The 13,659-nt window shown below is 43.5% G+C and overlaps 1 protein-coding gene across 5 annotated transcripts in view; it reads left to right on the plus strand.

The window, feature by feature from the left end:
• Window positions 1–3,651: 3,651 nt before the first annotated feature.
• Window positions 3,652–13,659, plus strand: part of lrp1bb (low density lipoprotein receptor-related protein 1Bb) — a 256,409-nt gene continuing 246,401 nt past the window's right edge. For all 5 annotated transcript variants that reach the window (XM_087830079.1, XM_087830082.1, XM_087830080.1 and 2 more), the window contains exon 1: window positions 3,652–3,911. In XM_087830079.1, coding sequence (XP_087686205.1) covers window positions 3,821–3,911 — 91 coding nt within the window. In that variant the 5' untranslated portion in view covers window positions 3,652–3,820. The remainder of the gene's footprint in view (window positions 3,912–13,659) is intronic.

Genomic DNA, 13,659 nt, shown 5'->3' on the forward strand with positions numbered 1-13,659 from the left:
AATTTAAACAAAATCTAATAATAAGCCAAAGGAAAAAAAAAAACCCAAAAACAAGAGTATTTTCAAAACAGCTCCCATGCCCCGCCATCCTCGTCTTACAGGGCCGTGGTTTCTCCTTCACTCATGAATGAATACAGATTGCAGGAGCCGTTTTTCAGTTCTCACACAAAGGGAATTAACTTGAAATTGCTTTGTTGAAACTGCTCCACAAACAGCTTAGTGCAACACCAGGAAATGGCATCACAGCAACTTTGGATTTGTGAGAATTAAACGTATGATGTTGCCCCCCCACCCCCCACACCCCCACCCCGAAGATGCGCATGAAATTGCATAGAGGGACAATCAGCTTGTATGCAAAAACACGTTGGCTCACATCAACATTTGCTGCTGAACAACAGGCTGTATAGCGCCCGTATTTGTTGCAGGAAAAACAAGTGCATGCTATTGGTTGAGTTATGGCTAACTGACTGTGACTGAGACTCCTAAATCAGTCGGATGGTGCTATATCTGACTGACTGCCCCGAGTGCAACAAAAGTGCAATTCACATTTACCTTTCCAGAAAAAATGCAAGTCATTTTGAGCATGATGAGAGTGCTGTGATTCATGCTGCACAATGGCCTGTCACCGCACTGCTTGATTAACAAACACCGAGACCCCGGGGAGCACCTGTGTATCCTCATCACTTTATGGTCCTGGCAGAAGACTGCATTCACCCTCCACAACAAGACAGAACCGACCTCCGTTCAGTGCATTTCCTGCTTTTCCGGCTAATAACTGTCAGAGGAAACAAAACGGCTGTCGTTACAGATTTGTCATCTGATCTCGACTCACTCCTCATTCTCTAAAATCGCTTTTGACTTCTGAGCCGAATCTTGCAGTTGGGAGGACGCCGACGGTATGAGCTGAGGTAAAAACCACAATGGCAGCGATATTAGCCTGGTATTGAACCTGCAACTATAACGGGGTCAAAGTGGCTGCTAATTTTGGAGAATGGCACTGGCATCCAGCCTGAGATCTGGCATGGCGAGCATCAGTGCCATCACTCACGACAGTCAGTGAGAGGAGTTCCAAGGGCAAAACAGCCCACAGAGTGTCACTTCACACAGATGTACGACCCCAATGTCACGCGGGCTGCAGGCTGTGCGACTATGTAGCTGCATGTCTGTGTGTACTTGTGACAGGCGGACAGGCTCCATCCAGCCCTCTATGTCAGGACCTGTACTGCAAGCGAGTGACACGCTATGCATGAGTGGCCTATTAGGCTGCCCCGGCCTCTGCCATTCAGTAGTGCATCTGCCGCGAGCTCTCGATTCCCTCTGACACATCTGCACTCGAGCCAAGCCCGCTGGACCACACTGAGCATTACTCCTGTCGACAGGCGCGTACCTCCTTTGTCTCAAATTTGCCACAATGCCATTACATTAAAGCTTGTGTGATTGTGCAGAGATGGTTGACTCTTTCTAATTAAGGGTAAAGGTGAGATGAAGAGGCAGGTAAGTACAGCATATTCCCAGCTAACACAGCTGTAGTGCTGGCGCATATGAATCATTCAGAGCACAAGTAGAGCACTTTATAGCCATCAGAAAAAGTTGAAGCCGCTCAGTCAAAATGTCACCGCTGCGATTCCGAAAGAACGATGCAGTGCTCTCAGAAATGGAAGTAAACAAAAATCTTCCACAATTATTCATCCGTGTGTTTCTCTCTGTTTGGAAAACTGTGCAGTGCTAGCAGTGTGACACAACAACACTGCAGACTTGGACTTCTGGACAGCTCACTAATAAACTCGGACAGACTGTTTCACATTAATGTTAGTAATGCAACCATTTATTATCACGCTGGATTTTTAGCAGTGTGACGGGATGACTGTGAATGAAAATATGTTCTGATGTAACTTGCATTTGGAAAAAGAGAAAATGTGGAGACAGCTTTGCACTTTTTCTGTCTGCGTTGGGTCACGAGCTAGGCTTCGTTAGCACTAGCCTTTACTGATTAGCATTGGAGCTGTTACCTGTGAACAGTGCACGCTACTCTACACTTTGAAGACTTATGTCCACGTCGGCTCGTGCAAATAATGCTTTTAACATGATTTTTTCCAAGAAACTTACTGAGCTCTGTGTTAAAAGGATCAGTTGCTGCATCTGCTTCTGTTAAAGCTTAGGCACACTACAATGAAGTACCTATGAGTACAATATGTGTACCCACTGCTGATATATTCTCACCACCTACAACTAAATAAACTTCCTGTACTCCTTCAGTAAAACGGTGCCACCTTTGCACCTGATTCTGGGTTTGTCCTGATTTGTGCTTCATTGTCTTTCTTTCCCCCACCACCACTTCTCCACGATGCCACACCACCCCGCTCCTCTGAAATCCCCCACAGTCAGCTCAGATGCAGCATCCATACCAAACAACAGGAGCAGAAATTCTGCGACTCCTGCCAGTATACCAGCAGACAGCAGCAAGGTGGATAAAATCACCTCCTCACTCAACATTTAGTCTCATGAACAAATCTAAAAGATATTTAAAAAACACACAGCTATCCTCTCAAGCTTATCATCACCAGCTTCTTTCAGCAAAGACTGGAGACGTTTGACCTACTGTAGTTCACACACTGCAGTTTTCCTGTTCATTGCATCTCTTTCATTATTATTTTTTTTTTTATTCTAGAGAAACTTGAAAGGAGAACAAATAAAGATTTTGAAAACGGGTATTGCTCTTTGGGACTTCCTAACCTTGTAGGAGCTAAAATAAGAACTACCTGCACATTTGCATACTTTAGAGTTGAAAACAAACTTCCTCCAAAATTTCCATCATTAGCCTGTCAGCCTGAATACAAGGAGAGGAGCCTGTTCTCACTCCCGAGGCGTAACATCCCGACGTGTTGAGGAGAGAGGACAGGATAGGTGTGGGAGACTGCAGTGTCTGACCTAATGGAGGTTCGGTCAGTTCATTGTGACAAACAAAGAAAACATAAAATCACATGAACACAGAAAGTTTGGAAGCTATTCTTCACACGGCCTTGCTTTTACTAAGCATCAGTCTCCATGTGTGTGTAACATCACACATTCCTGTTAACATGCATCAAATTGGTCCCAAATTCGAGGACCAGCAGAGAATTCTGTTCTGACATTAAGTCCTGAATCACTGTGATATACAGTAACGAGGTGCCTGTGCTTTAGATCTATGCTAAACAACACCTCACTGCAGTGGTCTCTTCAGTGCTTTTTGTTTCAGCTGTGTCTGTGCAGTCACTCTGGATCCTTCACCTGAGAAAGGCTCTTATTTCTTTTTAGTCATGCACCTTTTCCCCCTGGATGTGCTTTTGCATAACTCTGTATTTGCAGTGAAGTCACTGGTCTGACGAGATTACTCACATCGCATCCTCTGACTTTTTCTTATGTTTAAGGACCCCCTCTGCACCCCTGGACCTCAGGCTGACACCCACCCACTCCACTGACTGCACAGCGAACGGATTTGATTAATTCCAGGCGAGCTGCGCCACCTTGACGGCATTTAATCACTGAGAAAAGACAGGAAACGTACTCATTCCTTATCCTCCTGCTCTCCCACCCCACCCCGCCTCTCCTGTCCTCTCCTCTCTCCTGCCGTCTCCGGTGCGTCTGTTCGCTCTGAAAAGCGGCGGTGTGCGTTTGTGGAGGAGCCGGAGGAGCGCTGCACTGTTCTGCGCACTGGTTCCGCTGGACATCACCGAATAACGGCGCTCGACAACCGGGTGGTGGTGGAGGGGGAGACTGGACCCGGACCCGGAGCAGGAGCAGGAGAAGCACCGTGGCTCTTTACAGCCCGCTCTCCGAAAACATGTCGGAGTTTTTTCTACTCGCCTTTCTAGCCCTGTTCTCGGGATTATTTCCGTGCGCCGAGCCCTCGACGGTGTCGGACGAGGAGAAAGGTAAGGAGCCACCGGGCCGCCGGGAATGCGCAGTCCGGTGAAACTTGGCAGCGCGGGCCGCCTTTAGTGCAGTGTGGGCGCCGTGACGGGCAGCAGCAGCTGGATGTGAATGTGTTTCTGAACGATGGAGAGTTGATGGTCGGTGGCATACCTCACTAAGTCCGCTCGTCTCTGTGTGTTGTAATTGAGGATGTTTCACTGTAATGTCCCCCCCGCCCCCAGCTGTTGGACCACAAATAACGATACCACCTGTGCGGTGACCCCCCGAGCGTGCGTGTTGCACCGCTTTCCCGCGTGGGCATTTTCAGGAATGTTCCCGTGGATATACCGGGATAGACTCGGCGGCTCTGACTGCAGGTGCGTTGCAGTGCTATCCTCCAATGCAGCAGGTGACCAGAGCCGAGCTCGGTGCCGGAGTGCGTGCTGTCTCTCCGGTATACCTGTGCCGTGCGGACGCGCAGCGGTGTGCGCGGTGCAGTGGCTCCGTGCTCGGGTAATGTCGGGAATCATTTTAGGTGAATCTGTATTCCGCCACACAGGCTCGGGGAAATCTAAAAATCCGAGTCACAGAGCAGGATCCCCGAGAGGAAAGAAGCAGCCCGGCTTCACCGAGCAGGCACTGTCAGGATTTTATCGAGTTAAAGCGCATATTAGGCTCGTGCTATTTGTTAAACAGCTGCATTCATAGACAGGAATTTATTAAGAGTATGCAAGGACGGAGAATTTCTGAAAACCTAAAGGAGGTTATCAGCGGGCTTTTTAATTACACAAAATATTTGTGATTTAGTAGTTTGCATGTATTATTGTAGGGTCTACCTTACAGTATAAAATAAAACTGAATTGAATTGAAGTAGTTATCCTTATAGTCAAACATCAACTTTTACTGTGAACCTTTCAAAACTCCCATTTCAGGACTTACATGTTGAGTCATGGGCTGATTGCATTAATCGTCCCCCAAAGACAAACTGTGGTAAGTGTAACATGCAGTTGTAAGGAACATGTTTGCATGCCCATTGATTTGTTGTCAGTGGACATGATTGCTTCATAGTTCTCCCACTTTCTGTTCCCCAGCAGAGACATCTTTGTCAGGGCTGTTTTGCTTGTTGTGAGACCTTCACGAAGGAGACTCATGAGCCTGCCTTCCAATCACTGTAAATCACCAAAACCAACAAAAAACCAGCTACCTTTCTCTGCCTCCTGCTCTGTGAGGGTGGAGGTGGAGGTGTGGCTTGAATCAGAGTAAAAACAGGTATCATAATGGCTCATCGAGCTGCTATAACAGTATTTAGAAGGACAGCAGATAGGATGGGGCGGACTCACAGACACAAAGGTTCCAAATCTACTTTCAGAGAAATCCGAGTTGGAAAGTTGGACCCTGTATCTCTGTGTGCTGTCCTGCTCCATTTGTACCCAGAATAAATGGGAGCTCTTGTAGCTGTGTCTAAATGGACGGTAATGATAATAGCGTTTCATTTTTCTTTCAACACCAAAGCTGGTTTTTATCCTAATTAGTCTGAAATTAATTTGCTTTGTGGTAGCAGCGTTGTTACTTTGAATGCCAAGTAGTGAGCCCGTGGTTTTCTCTGCATGAATAAAAGGCATTTCCAGAATCATTCCTACAATGGCACGAGCTCTTTGAAATGCTTCCACCTTGTTTTTCCCCTTTTATCACTCGCGCCCATCTAACATTGAGCAGACTGACCTGATCGGCTGGTGTGGCAGTACGCTGCTCATCTAACAAAAGGACAGGCTTGGAAATTTGGACACACCGCAGCACTACCTGTTTATTTAATTTAAAAAAAAAAACCCAAAAACCTGGATGCCGTGCACTGACCTCAGCACCAGATAAGCATCACCAGCTGCAAACAGCTCAAGGTTGTTTGTAATGTATACCCTATTTAAGAGACGATAGTATAGTGCAAGGCACATCCACTAATACGAGGGAGGCTGCCTTTAGAGGCTAATTAAGTGAGATAGCCAGATACCATCGCAGAAGTGTATGTAAGTGCCCGTGTGTGTATGTGTGCAAAGGCAAGCACCAGAATCACGATGAGGGAGCGTCTGCATTATGTGCAGCTCGTTGGCCAGCAGAGATAAGGACTTTGTAGATTTTCTCAGTTGTGAGCTCCTGAAATGTTACTGTCTAAACACTCATCATTGGACAATAAAGATATAAAACGTGTGGACTACACCAAACACTCCTGCCAGGATGAATATAGTGCTGAAGGCCACACTGTAAGAAATGAAAGATAAATTTAACATTTTTGGACCATTTGAGAAACAAAAGCATGTCTTTGGCGTCCTTTTAAGTATGTTCTCATTATGAAATTATTGTAATATATTTTTATTTATTCAGAAAAAAATTAGGAAACAGTTTTTTCTTCCTTCTTGTACATTTTAAAATATTGCTGCAACTATGAATATACAAACTTATGCTTCAGTATATTTCTTACTTTTTAACTTTTAGTGGTTAGAATGACTCTAATTCTACTGAACTGTTAAAGCCACAGCGTGCTGCATCAACTGTGCAGGCAGGCGCAGCTTTTGTCAGGCTGACGGGTCGATACGAACAGCGAATGACTCAGAAACGAAGCTGAAAGCCTGTAAAGCTCCTCTCATCTTTTCTGTATGCATGTGAGACTGATAGTCATCGCTCCAAAATGCTGAACTGTTTTCACCTCCACTGCCTGAGGTGACTCTCAGGGAGCATCGTGGGCTTAAGATGATGAGACAAAGTTCCTGACTCTGAAGTGCTGAAGCAGGCAGAAGGGGCCAGTATTAGCACCACGATCATGACAGCTCAGCTGAGATGGTTAAGGTACGAGAAGCCACAAGAAAGTCTGCCAAAGAAGACCTCGCACGGCAAGAGCGCCAAAAGAGGAGGCTGATGTAAGCACTGCTACCTGCAGTTGTTACCGAAACGTTTTCACGTCGAATTGCACGACTCGTTTCGAACTGCTCTGCTAGACCTCGCCGGATTATGCAGAGGCCATTTGATAAACCACACAAACATATCAGTAACCTCAGGAATCTGCTCCTGCTCAGGTACACATCGGAGTAGAGGAAGGCTCCAGGACTGATTAGCAATTCCAGAGTTCACAAAAATAAACTTGAGACTGAAAGTGTGATGTACAAACTTTATCTGTAATTGTGCTAACAAAAACAGAGGCGGTGAGGAGAACATGAGTGCAAAAAGCAACCTTGCAGGAGGGAACAGTTTAATATTGTAAATTCACACATGAAGGTGGGCAGACAGGTACACGTGGCGAGGATAGCAACACATCTCAGAAGCAGAAATGACGGAGTCCAACCTGAAGGGGCTGATTTGGCTGTAGCGGCAGGAGCGACTGTGACAGGAGGCCGAGGGTTAAAATAATGTAGGGTTACAGGAACTGCTTGAAAAATGTCCGTCCTGCTTAATGTCGCCTTTGTACCCTTACTCATTCAACAGACAGCTAGGACACAGTAAATTGTGAGTGGACTTTATAAATGGATATTATGTAAATCACTTGGTTTTAGCACCTTTAAACAAACAAAATAAACAGACATGTTCCATATTATTGTTGGCGTTCTGGAAGCTGGTGTTATATGAAGATCAGGGTGTTGTTTTTAGGGGAGAAATATTAGATAGCGACTAGCATGTGACCTTCAAAGGTTGGACCGAATTCTGTTTTCATAGCTGCTTTACGTCTTTTTCTGGAAACCATTAACACTAGAAGAGGCCTCCAGCTGCGATTGCTCCTTTGTAGCTCAATTTTCTGTCCACATCCTGTTTTGACAAGGCAGCAAAAGCGTGCACCTCAGCAAGTGGGGATCTTAAGGACTGAAAATAACCTGCAATCACCTGACTGCTCTGATGATTTAAGAAATCATACCGGTAAAAACATAAACACAGACGCTGTGTGCCGTCGAATGCATTAGCCTGCGCTCTGTTAGCCAGGAGACATTTGTGAAGTGGTTACTGGCTGGTGTTGTTATTGGCATCCATGAGTTGTGCTTCAGGTGCTTTTTGTTAAGTATTGCTTCATAGGTTTGTCTTGGCTAGAAAACCAGACAAGTTGTCAGAAAAAGCCTGTCAGCTCGTTACATCTGCGGAGGGTCAGATGCAGTTATATATGAGCACTTCTTCTAAACCTCTGTATTTTCTTTTTCCTCCCAGAAGTCCTCTAAACATAGTCGTGGCAGGATTTCTGAGGTTTGTTTGAGGCAAGTGCTTAGACTGCACTTTTGCAGGGTGGCATTCAGTCTTTTATGAGCTATGTAAAGACATTAAAACAGCTGACACATCTATCTGGTGATGTGAGCTAAGTGCTGCTGTCATTGAGCTCTTACATCTATCTCAGGGCAGAGGTGAAGCATGGCCTCGAGCTACAGTCGAATTCAGTGATCCGGCCCCGCACGCCTCGTATGGAACACAGTTATTGAAGGAAGGTGTTAGATTTTTGCTCGTGTCACCTTTAATATCAGCTCTCACAGCCTTAATGGGCTACAATTGAATAAGTAATGCAGTGGGCTCAGGTTGTAGAAGCCACTGGCTGTAAATTGACTTGTAGCATTGATTATCAATGGGAGGAGGAGCTAGATTTCTGACCCACATGATCTGTTTTGGTTAATGTTCTGGGAAGACTTAATTATGTGGGTAGCATGGGGTTTGATATTAGATTTTTCCAAAATGTTACATAATTTAAAAGGTGAATATTGAATCAGCAAGTTTGTCTTTAGAGAAATCCCCTGATGCTGGCGTTGAATCTAAGAACTTAACTCAGCTGTATACAGATATGGTTCCTCTCATAAAAAACTTCTGAATGAATTATTAATGCAGGAAAGCATTACTGTTTTATTGCCAAATATGCTAATGAAAGTAGGGCTCATACGAGCAGTAGTGGGATACGCTGCTTCTCTCATAAGTCGAGTTAAGTATGAGGTCATCAGCAGGTGACAGACACGATAGAACACATCATTAAATGAAATGTAAGGGTGAGGTAATGTACTTTTAAAATGTAAAAAAAATCTCTGCACCAATGAGACCATCTGCTAAAATGAACAATGAAACAGGGATGTGTAGCTTTGACTAGCTGTATAGTAAAGGTTAAAGTTGGTATGCAGCTGAGTGTGAAGCTCAAGGTCTGAGTTAAGCAAACATCTTTCTTGAGGTATCCTATGGGGTGAAAAGTGCCTCCATCGCAGGCTAAAAGTATGTCTGTCAGTTTGAAAGGGTGAACAGCTAGCTGGATGGAGGCAGCACCCTGAGGAGATACAATTGTGTGCTCAGCATGTACAGACGTTCAATGCAGCACCGGTGGATTCTTACGCTGTAAATCATACTGTTGCCATCATCGAGTTCCTCCATTATGTCTAGACGGGCCTACAGGAACCGACGGCGTGCTTTGTTCGTTTGACATCATTTGGCAAAATGCATGAAAAAACGAGTGCATGAGACAAACCTTTCCCTCAGTGCTGAGATATAACTGGGACCTTTCACTACAGAGGATGTATGTGGAGCGCTGCTCAAATATGACGGAGGAAAGACCCGTCAGCATCACTAGCTCAACCTGACACTTGACAGGCTGATATTATTGTTACTGATTTGTGTTATAGATAAAAACAAAGCTCTCTGATTTACTATTGGCATGCTGTTAGCTAACAGCTATATATTGCACATCATGTATCCAGAAATGACAAATTGATACAGAAAATGTTCTTAGTATTACAAACTATTTAAGATGATGTTGAACTATTTTATTTTTTGTATGTTTGAGGTCTTACAGACGAGAGCATTCACCATGTATGGAGAGCTATGTCACTGTTGGTTACAGATGTTGCCATATTTGTGGTACAATCTTTTCTGAATTATTTACTTGTAATATGAATAATTAATAATATGATCTCCTGGTTAACAAACAGCTTCAACAAGTGTTAAGATTTGATTTTATCACTGTACCTGGGCAGAGAATACTTCTTTTTCATGTTAATACCATATCAGACATTAACAGACTCAGCATGTCACCAGAACTGCTATTTACAGTATATTTTGATACCAAAATTATAAAAAATTTAGTATCTTTTAGTATTGTGGATACATGAAAGCATGTACAGAGTAGGTTTGTCAAAAAAACAGACTGAAATATTATATCTATTCTAAAAATGTCAAATTATTATCAGATATGAAATTCATTTGTAACAGCACTGAAGTACTGAATAATTCACTGAACAAATTATGTTTTCTTTAATATATTAGTGTCATTTATATTATTTCAATTAAAAACTGAACTGAAAAATTGATTTGGATTTACTGAAAAAGTCAAGTAGTTCTATCCAACTGTATTAAGTAACTCACTTTAGTGCAAAAAATGTCTAATTTTGTGAGGTAAAGACCTACAATAATACATAGAAACCCCAGCAATCAGACAACCCCCAATGAGCAGCACTTTGGACAGTGGGAAGGAAAAACTCACTTTTAACAGGAAGGAACCTCCGGCAGAACCAGGCTCAGGGAGGGGCGGGGCCATCTGCTGTGACTGGATGGGAGTGAGGGGAAGGAGAAAAGAGCCAAAGATTAAAATAACTCAGAATTAAATGACTGATTGGAAAGAGGTGAGAGAACTCCTGTGAATTTCACTGTTTTACTCTAAAATGTTGAAATTACTAAAGAAAGAGGTATTGAATTGACTTGCAAAAACACAGTATTTCATTGAAATACCAGACATGACTCAAGTAATCTTAAAAAATTAATTTGTTTGATGAGTACACTAAAGAGGAATATTTAAAACCAACAATAGTGATATTTCATTTTCTTTTAGTGTAGGTTAACAGCTTTTCTCTGAGTGAGTTCAATGTTTTAGTAAAAGTTAAATAAGCGTCAGACAGTTTCTTTAGAGTTACTTAACACAGTTGTGTGGAAGCCTTGACATTTTTTTAAAGTTAAAATAAAAAACAACATTTCTTCTCACATCACTGTTGCATGCAGGCAGGTGAGCAGCCCCTCCCCTCACTAGCAGCTGAACACATGAAGAGTGGTGCAGCAACACGAGGTCGGTAAAGCTCCCGTTTCAACTGCACCAAAATATTGAACAGTTGTAATAAATGTTATCCTGGGTGGTACATGCCAGTTACCCGATGGCTGTTTCAGCCATCTGTTTAATCAATTAGCTAGCATTACGATGCTAGCGTTGAAGCTACTCAGCTGACCACTAGACAGAAACAGTGGCAGGTTACCTTAGCAGCTCCATCGGTGCCGAACCAGCACAAATGGCTGTAGATGAATACATTTACTCAGACCAGTATTATTATAATTGTTATTTTTAGAAAGGCTGATTAACTTTCATGGTTTTGAAAATAGTACTGAATATTTTCCGGGTGTCGGTATCAAGTTTGGATCCTACTTTCGTGACGACTCTGGAATAGACCAAAGAACAGCGCTTCACCGTGTCTTAAAAAAATGTTCTGCACAAAGTATTTATTTCACACACAGAAAAAGAAATCTGGAAAAAGGGTCAACACCAGTACTCCCGACCAATCTGTAGGTCAGTAGAGTTGGTGTCGAGCTCGGCGAGTGGCAGCGGTGGCGGCCAGAGGACCAGAGAGAGGGCTGCTGAGGCCTGGCTGGGGACTCTCTCTCCCAGCTGCCACCTGGCACAGGCCGAAGGCTCAGGGCCCCATCATGCAGACTTGGCTCAGAAAACCAGAACAGGGGAGGGATTCATCCATCCCCCAACAAGCTTCATTCAGCAGACAAACCTAAGGCCAGTTGGTGATGCTGCGCTGTGTCCTTCTTAAAAGAGAAATTGGCACATAGAGTAATTAAGAAATATTGAACCACTGAGGTGTTTCATTTTATACCTCTGCAATAATCCATATTTCTCCTTTATGGCTTAAAACATAAAATGCTTATGCAGAAACAGCTAACCGGATGATATTTTGTCTTTTGCCTGATTTGTTTTTCAGTCATTTTCACAACCCATTGCCTTAAAGACCTGTAGCATAGCCATTAATGGATACGGAGAATTAAATGATCTTTAGTGACGATCCAGGACAGTGCACAGTGTGAGACATTTACATAGGACACCCGGTATTTATGGTTTCATGATTAGCGTATGAGCTCAGCAAACACACACACACACACCAACATGCCAGCACTCGGAGAAGCACATGCATATACACAAATTAAGCCTTTCTACAATGAATGTCTATGCCCTGTCTGTGTTGTGGCTGCCTTCCCTGGCAGAGCTCACTATGCTTCAATCCAGTTAGATGGAGGATAGAAAAGGAAATTATTGGCGTCGTTTTCATGCCTGTGTGCAAAACCGTGAGTGGCTGCATCAAATGTGCAGCCGGTAAAAATCGTGGGCCTGCATTTAGGACTTGTACAAGTCAGATTTTTTTCCCTGTCGGTTTGCCGTGTATGTCCAAGCTCTGCACTGCACCGAAAGAGCTTTTTGGGAGTAAAATATTTGTGAGATTGCCACAAAGTGTGAATAATTTAATGCACTTTAATGGCACGGAGCACGAATTGAAAATCCAAGATAAAACAGTGCTGCTGCCCCTACCTCCACCTGCAGCACGAGTCGGTGTCTCTCTACAGCTGTGATACTGTTGGCCCGCAAGGATTGAGTTCAGTTCTGTGGCAGCACTATCTCTGAGTTACTTTGTGTTAAAATTAGATTGCCAAATACATCACCACCAGCTGTCATCAATCTGATTCAGTATGATCCCCTAACATGCTTCCGAGTTGCTATTGATCTCTGGTCTCTGGCACCCTCCTTTCTCTCACAGCGTTGGATTGGGAGACCTATTAACTGCGCTCCCATCAATCACAGTTCACCCATGTTTGTTTGTAGAAGTCTTTGATACGATTAGAGGAGTGCTCTCGAGCTCATGCAGGGTGTTTTTTTTCCATTTCCATTTCTTGTGTCAGCTGGTTTGAGATGCACGCAGTCACTCCTTGCTCCAGTGATGTGTCTCACTGCTCCGGAGCAGAGACCAGAGATTAAGCACTTGGGCCTCAAACATGTCGGCTGTCACAGGTATCTCTCGCTGCTCGGTGCCTGATAAGGGCCACTTGTTTCTGAAACAGTCAATGCCAAGAACAAAACCCAAGAGAAATAAAAACCCTTCTGGACTTACTGAGATTTAATATGTTTCTCTTAGAAAGCACGTTCCTGTGATTGCTTCTGTGGCCTTGTTCACGTCAACAATTGAAGTTTAGTGCAAACATTTTTTTTTCCTGAAAAATAATTGGATTTTTTTTGCTGATAGCTTTTAGATTTCCTACACCTTTCTGTTTCATCTTAGCTTTGCCTGATTTTACATGCATACGGTGCAAAAACCTGCAGTTTTTAATAAGTTATGGCACGCTAAGTGTTTTACCAACAGTCTGCATGAGAAATTTAAGACAAAGAACGAGAAGCTGTGAAATTGTTTGGAAATGATTTTGTGAAGAATGCACTTCTTTTTTAATTTTTTACCAAGGACAAGAAAACACAGTCGTGAATAATCATCAAACCAGGAGAGATATCAGGCACGCTCTCACAGCCTTTAAAATGATTGAAGTATTCTCTCGATCCTTAGGATGTGGGTTGTGTCAGTACGAACGTCTGTGATATAGTAAAGAAATTTTGTCCACAGATGATAAATAATCGTTAAAATTTGCTTTTGTTTCCAGATATTAAACATGCACTGAGCTTGAGCTGAACACATCAACGCACATTACTCAAGAAGCAGAGAAACAAAAACCAGCTCTGTCATACGA

This window comes from Neolamprologus brichardi, chromosome 16 (genome assembly GCF_056152115.1).
Source record: "Neolamprologus brichardi isolate AB-2024 chromosome 16, ASM5615211v1, whole genome shotgun sequence".
NCBI lineage: Eukaryota > Metazoa > Chordata > Actinopteri > Cichliformes > Cichlidae > Neolamprologus > Neolamprologus brichardi.